The 17,725-nt window shown below is 41.6% G+C and overlaps 3 protein-coding genes across 3 annotated transcripts; 1 reads left to right on the top strand and 2 right to left on the bottom strand.

The window, feature by feature from the left end:
• Positions 1-158: 158 nt before the first annotated feature.
• usp30 (ubiquitin specific peptidase 30) lies at positions 159-5,326 on the bottom strand. The gene is made up of 13 exons (XM_085786846.1): positions 5,228-5,326; positions 3,924-4,033; positions 3,663-3,836; positions 3,462-3,565; positions 3,248-3,346; positions 2,971-3,016; positions 2,790-2,884; positions 2,625-2,684; positions 2,444-2,530; positions 2,170-2,250; positions 1,827-2,052; positions 1,625-1,730; positions 159-1,529 (listed from the first exon to the last, which is right to left on the bottom strand). Exons 1-13 carry the CDS (start codon positions 5,296-5,298, stop codon positions 1,289-1,291), a joined length of 1,500 nt encoding a protein of 499 aa, XP_085642972.1. The 5' UTR covers positions 5,299-5,326; the 3' UTR covers positions 159-1,288.
• Positions 5,327-6,168: 842 nt separating this feature from the next.
• On the top strand, positions 6,169-12,405 carry svopa (SV2 related protein a). The gene is made up of 16 exons (XM_085786844.1): positions 6,169-6,505; positions 7,713-7,870; positions 7,998-8,083; positions 8,204-8,302; positions 8,812-8,883; positions 9,068-9,192; positions 9,282-9,345; positions 9,504-9,629; positions 9,732-9,860; positions 9,981-10,054; positions 10,147-10,223; positions 10,579-10,683; positions 10,966-11,077; positions 11,172-11,253; positions 11,388-11,477; positions 11,575-12,405. Exons 1-16 carry the CDS (start codon positions 6,471-6,473, stop codon positions 11,776-11,778), a joined length of 1,638 nt encoding a protein of 545 aa, XP_085642970.1. The 5' UTR covers positions 6,169-6,470; the 3' UTR covers positions 11,779-12,405.
• Positions 12,406-12,540: 135 nt separating this feature from the next.
• Positions 12,541-17,358, bottom strand: LOC146981520 (D-amino-acid oxidase-like). Its single transcript, XM_085786845.1, has 11 exons — positions 17,223-17,358; positions 16,472-16,667; positions 16,265-16,379; positions 15,828-15,904; positions 15,349-15,414; positions 14,876-14,930; positions 14,590-14,694; positions 14,413-14,495; positions 14,169-14,286; positions 13,766-13,864; positions 12,541-13,683 (listed from the first exon to the last, which is right to left on the bottom strand). Exons 2-11 carry the CDS (start codon positions 16,663-16,665, stop codon positions 13,558-13,560), a joined length of 1,038 nt encoding a protein of 345 aa, XP_085642971.1. The 5' UTR covers positions 16,666-16,667; positions 17,223-17,358; the 3' UTR covers positions 12,541-13,557.
• Positions 17,359-17,725: the final 367 nt, after the last annotated feature.

The following is a 17,725-nucleotide window of genomic DNA, read 5'->3' as shown; positions in this document are numbered from 1 at the left end:
TTATCCTTTTCTCTGGTGATGTAAGTTGTTGAATGAAATCTGTCCTGTTTTTTTCTACAAAGAAAATTTTTTGTTTCCTCTGTGAAGACCTCATGCCTGGTCATCTTCCAGAAAATTCATTTTGTTAGAGATTCAATGTTTTGGTTGTGGACATTCAGTAGTTTTATAGCTTTAATATCCAAAAACAACCACCTTAACAGACCGCACACAAATACACACAATCTCACGTGAATATACATTAGTGCAAATCGCAAACATCAACAAGGAGATTTCCACCAGGCCATTTCTCAAAATTTGATTTAGTTGGGGTGGTTGGAGGAAAATGGCAGTTATCAGTTAACACAGAGTTAAAAATGTTCAGGATAACTTGCTAAGACACCTGCAGTCGCGCCCTGGATTTAGTAGCTGAGAGCACATCATGAATAGACTGTCAGCATGCCAAACGGCTCTGATACAGCTCTTCTGCAATAAGAAGTCTTATTCTATGTTCCCATTAGTTGTAGCGGACGTCTTTTCACGTGTTTAAAATCTCAAGCATTGAAGACAACATGGCACTTTAACCTCAACTGTGCAGCTCTGCAAATCATTACAGTTCAAGGATTATTGGAAACATAGAAAAATATCAAATTCAATTGAAACATTATTTCCATTACAGTTGATATACACTGCTGGGAATGATTAGGCAAATTAGATTAGATTAGATACACAACAGTGAACCAGAGTCGATGAAGTACCTATTTGACATTTCATATGTAACAACTGAGCTCCATGAAGTTCTAATAATCTACTTCTGTTGCGCTGAATCAGCTCCTCTGAGAGACTCAACAAAAACTATAAACTTGAGCCATAACAATGTACTGTAGAGTTACAATCCACAACATCGTCATGTGTTCCTGACTTTTTTCTTTTGTCCTGTAGAAGCCAAAATGTTACATGACAGAAACTGTTGCACCTGTGACAAGATATCTGACTAAAGTCCTGCAGGTCCATAATCTTTGGGCTAAGAGCATCCTACTCTTAATCAGAGTAGCAGGCAAAGTGTCCACTCATAGAATTAAACATTATACAGTGATCCTCAACATGTTGCTGTGCTCAATGATGCATAATTATCTCTAAAATAACTAATGATGGCTTTCCTCTCTGGCCTCAATGTCTCAAAGTCAAAAAGCAGTCTGATGGTATTCATGTTGTAACTGGCACATACAGCTGTGGAAAGCCAGAAGTCCGTCGGGCTTTGGGGTTGTGCGATTCAAGTCACTCCTCTGAACGCACAGCGAGGCTTCAGTCCTCAGATTCTCTCATAGAAGAGCATGTACGCGTTGGAAGACAGCACCTCATGCAGGCTGGCTTTCCGCACAGAGTCGTCCGACACCCAGAGCCACTGGGAGCTGAAGGGCGAAGAGCCGGCGCGAGGTGACGAAGAGCTGCAAGGTGACGAAGGGCTGCGGCGGTATGTGACGAAATGTCCTGAGTGCATGTCACCGTGGTGAACCAGCACGGCCGTGAGCTGGAAAAGGTACTCTGTAGAACTGGAAGGACAGACATTAGTTTGAGTTTGAATAACTTGATAGGCACGAGTTCCTGCTGTTGTTGCACTGGCATAAACTGCTTTTCTTAAGTTTACCTGTAGTCATATGTGAGGCCGAGTGGTGGATTCAGAGCAGAAGAATGAAGAAATAAAGATGCACAGGTTCCATTAGAAAAAGGGTTGTTGTTATGATAATCTGCATCTGGAAAATAAAACAAAATACATGTATGATGAGTAAGACAAAAAACAAAGCAACATGACGCAAACTTTTTTTACAGGGTTGACAAATCCAACGCACCGGTGCCGTTGGCAGAGGGTTTTTCAATGACATCCTCTAAATGTTCTGCCTTTACAGCCTTTGGACCACATGTGGTCTGCTGCTGATTTCTCTGTGTAGAAACATTGTGTTTGTAGCGGTCCATTGATAGATACTCTGAGAACTGCACATGCTCCTGTCTTTTGATGGGGGTTCCTTCACTGGACCAAGTCAGTCTTTGTAAATGGATGCAGAGACACTGGGGGAGCTTGGAGAGAGAGAGAGAGACAGAGACAGAGAGAGGTTTGATGTGCATAAAACTTTTGAATATCTCATTTAGAGAATATATTATAATAATGACATTTTAAATATAAATGACTGTTACTTTTCCCAGTTTCAGCTGTTTGACAAATGTTGTCCTCTGACTTTCCAGAATCTGCCCATTTACTGTCGTCTCTTGTTGAAGCTGAGGAGAAATTATCCAAAACAGAAGTGAAACAAAATAAGCAAAGAAAAACATGGAAGCTTTTGATGTAAAATATTCAGACATATGAATTCAAATGGGGGACACTAGTTTGGTCACAAAAGTTTCCTGTCAAGGCGTTTGACAAAATGGATTAGCAGAATCTGGAAAGACACTGTTACAGTAGCGAACGTACCTTTGTGCAGTTTTCACACTCGACTTCTTTGATGGTTTCTGAGGAGATGAAATGCTGAAGACACTGATCTAGCGAGATAGGTCGACCCTGGCGACAAATATGGATAAAATTAGAACAAACAGAACAGCAAACAGGCATTTTATGTAGTGTTATTCTAACGGTATCTGATATGTTTGCTTACCCACTGAGGTAATGGTATGGACAGGGAGAGGCTTTCGAATGAGTCATATCGCACTGGACTCTATAATCAAGAAAAGCAGTGGTATTAGTATTAACACCTCAGAGCTCAACTAACACAAATTTATTTTGAATTCACTTCACTGGCTGACAACTTAAATAAACTCACTTGCTGTTCACAGCGCTTGCACGACATGTTGCTCGTTAAACGGCCATGAAAAGGATGCTGAAACTTCCAAGGGCTTGGTATTGGATGGAGAGGGGCTGCAAAAAATAGATAAATACAGTTGAAGTTTACTTTTAGGTGGTTGAAAAATATTCTATGCAAAATAACTCCTTTGTATCCTCACCTCGACTTCTGCAGGTCATAGTTTTCTCATCTTGATCAGGGAGACTCTGGTGTGAAAAAAACACAGTGTAACTGGGAGTGCAGCACAAGATTTGCTACGACACTGGCTACAGCTGTGACAGACTGAGATTTTTTTTTAAAAAGATGTAGGAGGTAGAATTTGGTTTAAAATAGTGCAAATGCTTCCTCAGCTCAGCTCCAAAGTGCTGAGCTGCAACATGCAAAAGAGATTTGTGTGAAGCTTTAGAGACGCTGCAGGTCGGGATACGATAACTCACCTCGAGGGACTGCATGTCAAACAAGTGAGTGACTTTGGGTTGGCGGTCCCGCTCCTCCTCCAGGGAAGATGTAAGGACGTGAAAAAGCTCATGTGCATCCTAGAGGGAATTAAGCAACACAAACAAACAGCTATTGAGATTTTAATAAAACACAGCATCTAATGTAATACATGATAGGAATGACAAAATGCCACTCAACAGCACAATGACCAACCTGCTCTTCAAATGAACTGATGTGCCACCGGTAGAGTCTGAGAACATCCAGGAGGCATCCGGCGTCAAGTACGTCTTCCTCCCCGGGCTCATCACTGGACAGAGCTGTCGGAGTAAAAACAGCCACCATGTCAAAAATACAAATAAACAGTAGGTGTCCGATACGCCGTAATGATCCATCCGACAGACTGCTGCTACATACCTTTGAGAAGCTGTAACAGCGTCATGGACAGCTGGTTGTCTTTGCATGACTGGATAATAGGCGAAACTGAAGACTTCTCCAGCCACCTGATGAATGACGGACACGCTGCCAAACCCTGAAGTAAAGAGTTCAGGAAGCAGGTGTTGCCCAGGTTCAACAGACCAGGAACCATACCTGACAGAAAACATGAGTCCATGTAAGTTACTGCGTTATGACTACTGCCAAACAAACTGTGGATTACAGTTATACATCAATTCTTACCTCTCTTTCTCTTCTTCCTCTCTGTAATTGGGCCCCACAAAACATATACTCCAGCTGCAATCGCAGCAGCTATCCCTCCGATAACGCCCCAGTTTTTAATCATCTTGTTTCTGTAAAGATCACATAGAGGTGACATGAGGTAAACATCAGAAACAGACAACAATGATACTGAGGTGTGCTTTTCTTTATGAGCTGAGCAATGAATTTGACACAAAGTTGATTTTTGGCAGTAACATCAATAAGACATGTAATAAAAGTTTGTAGTGTCTTCTCCATATCAAGCACTGTATTGTGCCCTACTGGCTGAGATATACTGAGTTTGTTTGTAATACCCTGTCTACCTTCATTGATGTAGCTGCAGACAACAACACATGGGATACACTCCTAAACATGATGCGAGTTGAATCAACACAACTTTAAACAAAACACCACAACTCTTGTATTAGATAGCATTAGTTGTAGCTGTATCAACCTAACAATGTCAGTGTATGTTGTTTTAATCCTGCCTATTGTTTCACTGCAGCTCCACTGTGTCTCATACCAGACCATATTCTCCACACAGCTGCAACCAAGTGTCCTCTGTCCATTTTTCCGCCAATAAACGTGAGTTTCTTCTTATGTTTCCAACAGAGGAAGTAGCTAAAGCACTGTCCTGTTTTTGTCTCTCACATGTGGGTCAAACTTAATTTCCCTCCTCAATGAACGAGTCACGCTGTGTAAACACACGCAGATCAAACGACGTAACACGTAATACAAGCTCAAAGAGTTACTGACTTGATCCACTGACCCGATCCGATTAGTTCAACTATGACGTACAACAAAACAAAACTATCAAACAAGTCACCAAAAATAACTTGATACAGTTATTCGATGTTACTGATCAACAAGGTCACACAAACACACAGTTTATCTAGTAAGTACAGCAGCTCACCCCCCGGACACGTATTTTCGGTGAACTAGCCCCCAGCAACATTAGCACACAGACACAGAGCAGCTTACCGACAACACCGGGTCACACCGGCCCTGGTCAACTACGTCGCCTCCATTAATACATATCCAAACTGTTGTTAAAACACTATTGACATATATCATTGCTACACGCGTCCGTTTTCAGGTTTAGTAACAGCAGCTTGACGTTAAACCGGACTCCCGTGTCTGTCTGTCTGCGCATGTTACACTTCGAGCGGCGCCGCCGTGACCCGCGGTCATCCTGCCCCGGTGCACCGGCTAAGCTGCGGTGCTGCTGCTGCTGCTGCTGCTGCTGCTGGTGGTTGTTGTTGTTGTGCCAGGTGGAGAGATTTTACCTGACTACGGGTCCGGTGCCAAGGAACTCCCCGACAAGCTTATCAGAGGTCTCGGGTCTGCAGCGCAACATCCTGCTTTCATTGCGGAACTGGAGTCTGCGAGCTGCGTGTTGCAGCCCGGACTCACGGAAGAGCGCGCAGACGGATGTGTCCGCAGTTTGCGCTCCGGTGAGCGAAGTAGTGTTGGTTGCGCACATTTCTCTCTGCAGTTTGAGAAACATCTGCAACTGAAAACATATCAAGATACTAATTGACAAACGTCAGAGCAGATGAACTGGAACTTGTTGGTGTTAAAAGCAACATTTTTCTTCTTTCTTTTTTTTTCTTCTTTTTTTTTCTTTTTTAACTGGATTTGTAAAGGTTTATGCCTAAATCTCAGTTTGAAATAGCTAGGTTTAACAATTGGCTTTCTATTTTCAATTATCACTGGCCATACACATAGCCTACAGATTTTCTATCATTTATTAAATTAATTTCAAGGGGTAAAAAAGCTTTCAAAGCTTAACCTCATCTTAACACCTAAAATGTGTTTATTTATCAACAATCGCTGTACTTCTATATTCGTTGTTAAATTTAATATTCACGGGATGTCAATCCCTAATTTTGTTTCTCTCGTGCAATTTGGCAATATGGTCTTATTTCATAGACTTGAAGCAGTACAATGGCCCCAAAACAACAAGTGGATAAATAGATGCAGGAATCTGTTGAAGTTATATTGAATAGCATGTATTTGAAATACAAAACACCTTATTCCTTTTTTTTTTCATTTCAATCAGTGTGTTTTAGCATTTCTTCCCTATTTAAAGCACATTGTTTGAAATGTGCTCCACGACTTTCCATGATGTTTCAAAGGCCATGTAGATAGCCTATAAAAGAGCTATAGGCCTAGTTCCAAATCTGATATCTTCTCAAATCTGATGATGGACAACAATTTTCAACAGGACATGATTGGGGATGGGAATACCCCTATATTCATTTGCATACATAGATTATCTGGGTTCACCCATGTTTCATCATCACTGTGAGGTCATGTGTGGACCACAGCGGTCCTGCAGTCGCAGCTCAGCTCATCCCGACGCTCCCTCTCCGTGTCTCGTGCTTTGACTCGCGCACGGTGGCTTCTCATTGGCTGTCGTCGGCGGACACCGGAGCAGGTCGCTCTCCTCGGTGCTGAAATCGCTGCTCCTCGTGATAATGTAAACGGCGATGTGGCCAAACGGAGCGTCGGCCAACAGAGACCAAAATGGACGATGATCTGTTCCAACTGAGACAGCTGCCGTGAGTAAACCACAATCTGCACATCGCCGCCTTTGCGCCGTTGTTTGGTCCGTTTTCAACCATGACAGCACGTTTGTCCAACGCGTCGCCCTCTGACAGCTTCGCGTCGTGTCTGATTAGCTCGCTGGACCACAAACAACCTGACATTCCTCAAAAGCACCAGTCATTTCATAACAACATTTGTCCAGCTGTATTACAGAGACATGTGCCCAGATTTGATAAACAAAGACATGATTAGATCAAAACAACCTCGCTTCTCCAGGCACTGCTGCTGCTGGTGCACTTTGTTTACAGTCGTAGCATTTCGCTCGGGGAGGCTTTTCTGGTTATGTAGTCACAAGAAACAGCTCCACTGTGATTTCTGCCTGATAAGTTTTCCATCTTAACTTGTAATGTGATTATGTTTGCTGTCATGACTCAGTACCTTGCGTGATTTATTTCAGCCCTAAGACACGGTTGGCCCATATAGCCTAGTATATCATTCAGGCTTGCCATGGGGAATAGGCTACTCAACAGTAGATTGTCAATTTAGTAGAATTATATATAAATAATGATATAGTCTAGTAATGAAATAGTTTGCTAAGCACTTACAACTCTATTCTACTGAATGAAAGACAAGAAGGATAATGTATGGCTATAGGGTTTGCTATGGTATCCCTATACTGTAGTATTTCATAATTACATATTCCCTGACATGGATTTATTTCAGAAGACCCTGATGATGGAAATTATAGTGGCCTACAGTAAAGGACATTCATGGACATGTCACACACTCTTCTGCAGCCCTGCTACTTCCCATTGCAAGAAAGCAATGTTACGTAATTACAGTGATTAAGACATCACCAGTTCTCTCCAAGTTCTCTTCAGTGTTTATCCTTTATGAACTATCCATTATCTACATGTGGGAGAAGATTATACCTCCTATCAGTAGAGAGCCTGTATAACTCTGGGTATTTAGCAGTAAAGTAGAGTGTGCAGAGTATCAGTTGACCTGACATGGTTCGCCCATAGGATGATGTTACCACCCATTCACAAAATCACAGACAGAAAAAGCTCATGTCACCTAGGCAACAGCCTCCGACTCTCATTTGTGCTCAGCTTTGCCCTGTCTAGTCCTCTGTAACTCATATGGACAGCCATGTTGTTGATGTGTTAATCCTCCTGGGGTTATAAAATATTTTTAATCTTTTTTTAAATTCTATTTTAGTGTTGTCCGATTCCGTCGCACAGGTGAGAGCACACGCTCTGAGGATAATGGCGACAATAGAGAGCAGGTTATCAGGATTGCAGAGCAGACTGACGTGGAGTCTGTGGCACTTACAGAAGGACCTCCGGTACCTCGGGATTTTGCAAATCCTACTGATGGTACAGTATGGCAGCAGCTGGGCTCCATTTTTCTCTGACAACTTTTTGACTCCTTGTCACTACATGCACCTACATTAAGTTAAATCTTGCATAATATGGCCCTCAGCAAAATCTCCCATCCCTTCAGACACCTTCATGGTAGAAGATGCTGTGGAGGCCATAGGCTTTGGGACATTCCAATGGAAACTCTCCATCCTCACCGGTCTGTCCTGGGTGAGAACTGCTCTTTCATTTAAAAACAAATACAACATTCAAGGGAATTTGTCAATAAGAATAATGGATAAGTCGATTTTTTACCTTGTACCTATGGGTTTTGTTTGTTTGTTTTCTCAGATGGCCGATGCCATGGAGATGATGATCCTCAGCATCTTAGCCCCACAGCTCCACTGTGAATGGAGACTGCCCAGCCTCGAGGTGGCACTGCTTACATCGGTAATGGCTCTCTAATGTCTGCAAAGTGCTCTTGCCTCCAATGCCACATGACTGTCCTGATAGTTATCGATTCAGTGTTCAGGGATTGTTTTTGAAATAAGTGCTTGTATTGAACAGTTACAGTCACGTGGAACACAGCCCAGTCCCTAATGGGTCAGTAGATTTTGTTGCAATATTTACAGTGTACTGTAGACCTAAATATTTATCATAGATACATACATACTTCTGTGAGTAGCCGATAATATGAAAGAAGGTGCTAAGTACACCACATTTTACTGAAGGCATTACATTGAACTGTGCATATTTTCAGTTACATACTAAATACAATTAATATTACATTTTGTGTTCACAAGAAGATGTTTTATATGAAAATGTTCCCATGCAGTGATTTCTAGTGTTTGCAGTATGGAATTATGCATTAAGGTTGTGCATTGTATCAGCTATGTGTAGTGAAACCCTTGCCCAATCCCATGAATATTCTTTGTGCTTTTTCACTGTCACTGATCCAGGCCGTGTTTATTGGGATGATGATCAGCTCATCTCTTTGGGGAAACATATCTGACAAATATGGCAGAAAGACAGTAAGTTCTAATAACATTTCTGTTTCACATGGCGTGGTTTCCCATAACACAAAGTGTATCTTGGGGTTTATGTGCCTTAAAAGTTTAGCTGTAATCAACATTGGACAGTACCAGCACAAGAGCCTTATGTGATCGCCATGATTTATTTAGCAGCCTGTTATGTTTTCATCATATGCACACACAGGGTCTGAAGATGAGCGTGTTGTGGACTATGTTCTATGGCGTGATGAGTGCGTTTGCCCCAATTTATGGGTGGATCCTCGTCCTCCGTGCACTTGTGGGCTTTGGAATTGGAGGAGCTCCACAGTCGTGAGTAACCCTAATTTATGTCTCTAAAACCAGCACAGTAATTAAAGACTTGAGTTTGGATTAACAGTATCATGTCCCTTCTTATTAAGGGTGACACTGTACGCGGAATTTCTGCCTATGAAGTCTCGAGCCACTTGCATCTTGCTAATTGAGGTACGGACCACACTGTCCTACTGTTTCACTCTTTTATCATCTAGCCAGAGCATTAATAACATCCAGAAATGAAAATGCATGCAACAGTTGGGATGAAATGAAAATTAGATATTTAAAAAAAAAAAAAAGATTTTCATTTCACTGCTGTTGGTCTGCAGATATTTTGGGCACTGGGCACTGTGTTTGAGGTCCTCTTAGCAATCCTGGTGATGCCCACTCTGGGATGGCGCTGGCTGCTTGGCCTTTCTACCATTCCTCTCTTCATTTTTGCCATCCTGTGTTTTGTGAGTATATCAGTCGGGAGATGTTCTACAATATGTAAACATAACAAGTTACAGCTCTATCAACTGGCATACCTGTTTTTTGTGGTGGTGTGTTGTGAGCAGTGGTTACCAGAGAGTGCTCGATACGATGTCCTGACAGGGAACCAGGAAAAAGCTCTGGCCACACTGAAACGCATTGCCACAGAGAACGGAGCACCCATGCCACTGGGGAAACTAATTGCTGCCAGACAGGTGGAGTCTCTTTCTGCAGAACACAAATGCTCTGAATGTAATCCAGACATTTTTCTTGTAGGACTAACCTTTATCTTGTCATCTGTGCATTCACTTCTGTATGTCTCGTCTTTTAATTAGGAGGATCGTGGGAAGATTCGAGACCTGTTTTCATCCCAGTTTCGCTGGACCACAGTTCTGCTGTGGTTTATTTGGTAAACGGAGAGAATGTCACCCAGTCATATGCTCAGTTACTACCCACTTCATTGTATTTGTCATTTCTCATCCTGTGTCCCTTTCTGCACAGGTTTGCAAATGCTTTCTCCTACTATGGACTAGTGCTCCTGACCACAGAGCTGTTTCAGGAGGGAGGTGCATGTGGAGGTGAGTCAGTGCTCCACACTCCCACCCACAGAGGTCCACACTCAGTCAGCGACACACACACACACACACACACACACACACACACACACATACACATTTTAATTTGACATACTGATGAAAAATATATCGTGGTTTACTGACTTGTGTGAGCAATGCCACCTAGGGATAAATAAACCACGCTTCTCAGTGTCATAATGAGGCGTAGCTCATGACACTAACAATGGCTTAATGTTGATTCGTTGATTCGTATGTACAGACTCTGCTGTACAGCTTTGTTTTTGCAAAAAGCACCACAGTGGACTGAGTCAGTATTGGGTGTGTACTATCCCGTTTGTTGTTTTATACCCCCCTCTAGTGTCCAAAGGAAATAAGAGGGAGCCCACTTGCAGCTTGGAGTGTAAATATCTTAACTCTGATGATTATAAAGACCTGCTGTGGACAACGTTATCTGAATTCCCAGGTAAAGGTTACTGAATTCTCTTCAGATTGGGGCAAAGGTGCACTCGTATATTATTGTTTTGTAATATAATTCATAGACAGGCCATTTGGATGAAATGGTGATGAATAAAGTGTCTGTTTTTTTATACCTAGATTTTTAGTAGGACATTGTAAATTTTGTTCATACTGTAAACGCTGCTACATACAGAAAAAAGGAGCCATGCATCCAGATCAATTAAAGGTTAAACCAGTTATAGTGTGCAAACACGCAGGTTGAGTGAGGTATAGTGTTCATGTTGCATAGGACTGCTGGTGACACTGTGGGCTATTGATCGACTGGGGAGGAGGAAGACCATGGCATTGTGCTTCTTCGTCTTCTCTATGTGCATCATTCCACTCTACGGTTGTGTCGGGAGGTAAGGAGGGTCATACCTCGACTTCTAAATCTGCAGCTCTTTTGATGAATTGTGGCTCCTTCCAGTCTAACTGGCATTGGTTTCTCTCTTGCAGAGCGTCCATGACTGTGTTGATATTCATCGCCAGAGCGTTTATTGCAGGAGGGTTCCAGGCAGCTTATGTGTACACTCCTGAGGTCAGATATCCAAAGCTGAGTGGCGTTTTGTGCTTGTATTGTGTAAAGTACAGACAGTTGTTTGTCTTAAGTGAATAGCTGAGTATAAGATAGACAGAGAATGAGCCTCCTCAGTATCTTCTGAAACCCTGCAGGTGTACCCAACAGCGACCAGGGCTTTAGGTCTGGGAACAAGCAGTGGGATGGCCAGAGTCGGAGCCCTCATTACACCGTTTGTTGCACAGGTAACACATAGCTGCCATATTTTTTTCTTTTTGAACTTGGAAAGAATTGAGAAAGAACTAAGATGATTGTTTGTCCCTGTGCCTCTTTATCTCGCAGGTGATGTTGGAGTCCTCTGTATACCTGGCTCTCTCCGTCTACTGCTGCTGCTGCCTCCTAGCCGCCATCGCCTCCTGTGCACTTCCAATTGAGACGACAGGCCGGGGGCTGCAGGAGTCCAGCCACCGTGAGTGGGGCCAGGAGATGATGGGCCGCGCCTCCTCCCACAGCTCAGGGGGACTCAGCTCCGGCTCCCAAGGCTGAGGACTCGCCGGCTGGAGTAAAAAAAATCAGAAGTGACCGCAGTGGAGAAAGGAGGCAATGAGAGGCAAGAGGGCTAAAGCAGCTTTCTGTGACCATCTCTGGTCCCACTCTGACTCTTCAGTTTAAACACCACGGTGGCTTCAGAGAGCCAGGCAGCACAATGTTTTTTGACATGTCACTGTATTTATAGTCTTCAACCACCATTGCTGTCACTATCTTGCCACTGTACAGTATATCTGCACACAGGGCAACCGGACAGACCAAATGACCTACATGAGCGCAAGATTAAATGGTGGACAGAGTGGGACACCTTCATGAACAAGTGAGCATTTAAGTACTTAAAGCAAATTATTTGAATCCTGCTCTTCTAATGCAAGAGAAGCCAATGGAAAAGAGAGAGTGTTAGGTGTTAGGGGTTAGGTTCAAACCACTATCCTCTTATCAAAGAGCCTTAAAACTACCTATTCATTTTGTGGTTGAGAGACCTGCTCTCAACCCTTTGAAAAAGCTGCTTCAATTAGCATACTGGCTGTAGATGTGTAGATAAGAAGGAGCATCATCTCATGAACACAAATTGCCTGTAAAATACACGAATTACAAACTCAGCTTTACAAAAAGTGCATTGCTGGAATGGAGAACAGTTCCACATCATCCGATCAACAGACCATTTGATTACATAAAGTAGTGAGTTGCTTCATTTTGAGATTCACTTCTGTCAAGACAGTGACAAAACAAACTGTACAGTCACCAGTTTTCTTAAAGTCAGTGTTAAGTATGTTATTTATGTTCTTGTGTCAGTATTATTTCACATTTTATCAGGGATTATATTTGTTTCCTGCTAAAGAAATAAGGAATATGGAGTTATTACTCTGATAATAACAAAAATACCTAATACCTCATGTCTAGATCATCATGTTGCTGTTTATTTATGACATGCTGACAAATCTGCCAAAGCCTTCATCAATGATGTCATACACTTGACAATATTTCACGAGTAAAACACAAACAGGGCAACACTACAGTATGTAAGTTAATACTGAAGTATTAGGGAATTTAAATCTGTGTATTTACATCACTCAAAGCTGACTCAGACCTAGTTAGCACAAAAAACGACATGATTTGAAAAAAATTACATCAACGTGAGTATCAGTATATGGTGTTGTATGGTGTTATGATTTTTAAACCATGCAGGGTCTCTGTGACTGCGCACACATAGACCTACACATACTAACATTTAGCAGGATGTTACTTTCTGTCTTTCTGTAAATATCAAATACCTGGTTTAGTTGTTGTCTTTGCTTTTGTTTGTATCAAAGGCAATGTGGCGGCAGACTACAAGTGACACACAATGTTTGGTCCCCCCCCCCCCCCAAAAAAAAAAAAAATCAGATCAACCAGCACGGGTGCAGCGAGCTGCCAGTGTTGGAGATATAGTGCTACATTAAGTGTCTGTGTGCACAGATTCTTGTCAGTGCACTGGATGTAAATGTGTATGATATAGTATGATAGTAAATAATCTTTAAAAAATAGCTGTGGATTCATGTTGTTTTTATTACAAAAAAAAAAACCTAATAATCACTGTCAGTTCATTACTATGTACTTTTTTCTATTACCCAACTTCCTATGAATTTAAGCATGAGAATGAACCTCTTAACTAGTAATGACAAAAAACTGTTGTGTCGTCTTTTATGTTACATTATTACATTAGATTGAGCACCACAGGATACAAGGCACAGATGTTGTTGAAATTTGAAAAAGGAATGCATCAATCACACAAATTTACAAACGAGCTCTTGGACCTTTGCCTTTTCCTTCTACAATCAGACCAAAGAGCCTCGCCGCCTCCTCGGCACAGCCCCGGTGAATGGTGAGTCCGAAACCTCCATGACCATAGTTGTGTATCACCTGAATAAAAGTTATGATATTTTATATAAGATGAATACTACAACATTCATGCTTAGAGTCCTGATCAGCAGTTATGGTTTACCTCGATTGTAGTATCACCAGACTGTATGGTCTCCCTTTCCAGTCGGACTTTACTCCGAACAGGTCTGAGGCCGGACCAGTCCTCCACTATCCTGGCATGCTAATGTTGCACAACAACAAGACATAAGCTGTGACACATTTGAACGTTTTATATGTGTCCAAATACAAAAAAAAGTGTTAATTATTATTATTATATTGGCTGTCCTGGAATTTTTATACAGTTCACTTTAAACAAATGCTTCAGTTAAGTTGTCCCTTATTACAAACATGGTTTACAAAATGAGTATTCTAAATATATCAAAAGACAAATGTTAAATATTTAACACTACTGAAGACACACAGTAAATTATTAATTACATTAAGTCTTTTTATGGACTCTTTGAGAAACAGCACTTCAAACTTACCTTGAGACTGGGCTCAAGCTGACAGGCAGCTTCCCAGATTCCCTTATGGTCTAAGGAGCTGTTCTGCTCACTCCAGTTTCCTACCTGGAAACACCCACCGATGGTCACGAGACGACTCCTGCAGACACAGATGGTCTTTTAGAAAATCGAATTGAAGCAATATATAGAAGTAGTCAAACAAGCTAAAACTTCACAAAAGCATGTCTAAGATGCAGAAGTGACAGAAACACGTTTCGGTCGCTACCCTGGAATGATGTATGGTGAATTGTAGACTCCTGCTGCAATGTTGTGTGTAAGAACCCAATGTTTCAACCATGGAGCATCCACCTGAAACACAGAGCGTCAACACGGTTCAACTTCCATTCATCTCTTAGTTGGTTTTAAAAACCATACTTAGATGCTTAAACCTTTTCACTCTCACCTTCACTATCTGACCACGACCTGGTTTCAGGTCTGGATCTGGCTGGAGCGCTCCCGATCTCATCCCAGTGCAGTTTATAATCACATCTGCCCCAGTTTCAGCCAGCTAAAAACAGGCATGCAAGATAAGAGATAACAAATATGACAAGAGATAACATTTTGTGAGTCTTGTGAACATTTTGTAGTCAATATTGTAAGATTACCGACTGGCTATCAAAAGTATGTCTAACACCAAAAAACCTACATTTTAAAAAATGCAACAATAATAAAGAAATACCTTCACTAACCTCCTTAAAGGACTCTATTTTCCTGTGGTGAAATTTCACCCCCCTTTTTTGCAACCTGAAAATAAGACAAAACCAGATGTGTGAACTGGAAAACCACTGCAGAAAAATAAACTTGATATCTTGCAAAATGCATGATAGTAGTTAGTTCTCGCTAGTTAGCGACTAGTGAGTGTGCAGTGCCCTACTTTTTACTTCGTACTAAGGTCATTTAAGTTGACTAAATAGCAAAGATAATGTATACATCATTACATTAAATCACATAAATATTACAGACTTTCAGACGGATAAACTAAACTAAGCCTGTGTGTTGTATGTTGTTGTGAGCCAAGGGAACCAATACTTCTGGTATCAGGTGTCTCCTTTCAGGTTTTTATTGGGTAATAAATGTTGCAAAGATTGAGTTCAACTCAGGACTTGTTAAGTTCTTGTTAAAAAAAAAAGCTGACATAGGAGGAATAAAGATAATCACTTACCAATCCATCATCCAAGGTAAGTATGTTTTACCTTCCACCATGAGAGCAGTGTTGAACCACCCATAACTGGAGATATCAGAAGAGACAATATGTTACCGTCAGAGAGCTGCAAAACAAAATTATCCATCCAATCATAACTTTTTATATGCTTTATATGGAATCACACAATGCAGTGCAGCAGAATTAAAATTGATGTAAACTGGCAATGTGCATGAAGTTGGTTTTATATTCACATATATTTAATTTAGCCAGTTACACGGAGAAATACTGAGAGAAGAGGAAAAAAGCCTTTCTTAGGATATTAGAGTAACTCTCTTTACATTATTTATTAGAAGACATTTCGTTGTGTTTGTAATGTTATAATTTACGTTTTTCTTCTTTTGTATGGATGTTCTTTGAGGATGTGAAATATAATGTTTAACATGATGCAACAAAACTATGTTGAAAACTGTGTTGTGGCTGTTTTAGTGAAAACCTACTTATATCCAGGAAACATCTGCAGCTCACGTTCTGTGAGCTGTCTGAAGCCCAGGACAATGTCTTTGAATGAGGGATCCTACAATCAAAAACAAGTCGATGTTGTGAGACCACACAGGATACAGAATCCTAATTAACCCCTGAGACTGAATGTAAACCCAGCCCTTACTGAGGCCTCTCTGTTGACGGCCGCTCTCGGGCACCATTCATTGTGCCAATCAACAAAGCTCTAGTTACAGCGCCCCTGAATACCAAAGGACAATGTTTATGGTAGATGTTGCACTGGTATGTGATACATTTATCAATGAGTTATTGAAATCACACTGGTAATGTGTCTGCTTTTCTCTTTGAACAGGACCTTTGATCTTGGCTGTAAAAGGCTTCAGGTCAATTCTTATCTTTGAGGTCAATTTGACTTCAAGACTCAAGTGCTACTCACTGGGACTGGTTCAGTGCAGACGTTGTAGCCAGACTGAAGGAATATACCCATATTTACAGACTCTGGTGAACTGAGTTGGCTCAGCAAGTAGTCAAATGTCTCTTTATTCCATTTTCTGGAGGTGAGGACAAACACAGCGTTAAAGCGGTGGTTACTTTTTAGATATAAAGAGGAGACTCAACAGACGGATAAGAAGAATGCACTTACGTCTCCTGGACGTTGCCCTTATCGTGCAGGTAGGGCTGCCAAAGGCCAGCAGCTCCATCACTAGTGGTCAGCGGGGTGAAACGGTCTGCATACACCTCGATGGTCAGTGGACGGACGTGTGAATGATAGCGCTCATAGATGCTCTGAGCGGTCGACAGACCAATGACTCCAGCTCCAATCACTGCCACCCGCATGTCTGAATGAACACAAAACATGACACAACAGATTGAGGCCCAAGTGCATCCTTAGACAATCTATGTGAGGATGTGACAACCTGGATCACTGCTGGACTATGCTATTGGACACCATAGTCCACCATATAACACCTGGTTGGACATGATTACACTGTCTGTATCGTTAGAGAATATATTAATGTATAATAGGGCTGTAATAATGGGCTAATATTATTAATGAGCAGTTGAGTAGAAAAAGCCATAAAAGGTCACACCCAGTCAGATTCATTCACTTTCACACACCTGCTGGTGAATATACCACACAGATATACTGCAGGGTTGCCTGAATGCACTGCTACTTAGTAAACGATCTGTGGGAGAGTAAATTATGTAACACCGCAAACAACAGGTCTGGCAAAATTAAATCTTGGTTTAGCGAAACAACCCTTTAGTGCCACATTGTTGACCTTGAAAACTTGAGACTTAGGTAAGTCAGTGCAGCACGCTAAAACTAATCAGATAGATCAGCTGTATAGACTGGATCTATAAATGTCCGAGGAGAAAGTTTGTCTATTTACCTTCAGTCCGGTCCTCGGCCCCCACTACAAGAGCTGCTGGAGTGTGTAACAAGTCGCACAACAACCCCTCACTCACTTGTCCCGACTGGGGAAAGTGGGAGGGGACATCAGCACATGATCAACCCCACTGAGTTAAAGTGTGTCTCCGTCCGTCCGTCCGTCCGTGTGTGTGTGTGTGTGTGTGTGTGTGTGTGTGTGTGTGTGTGTGTGAGAGAGAGAGAGAGAGAGAGAGAGAGAGAGAGAGAGATCTAGTGTTACATTGCTGATACAACTGACACCAGTTTTCATTCCTATATTCACTAGGTAGATGTCCAGAGTAGTGATTTCCATCTCAACCAGAACAAGCTTGAACTTTATTTTGACATCGACTGATAGGCTAATACTACCGTTACTATAACAATAACAACAATAATAATAATAACACTAATAATAATAATAATAATAATAATAATAATAATAATAATAATAATAATAATAATAATAGAAAAAGAAGAAGAAAAACG

This window comes from Trachurus japonicus, chromosome 9 (assembly GCF_045865225.1).
Source record: "Trachurus japonicus isolate A0001 chromosome 9, Traja_1.0".
Lineage (NCBI taxonomy): Eukaryota > Metazoa > Chordata > Actinopteri > Carangiformes > Carangidae > Trachurus > Trachurus japonicus.
The sequence above is the reverse complement of the archived record's forward strand: the minus strand, read 5'-3'. Positions and strand labels throughout refer to the sequence as shown.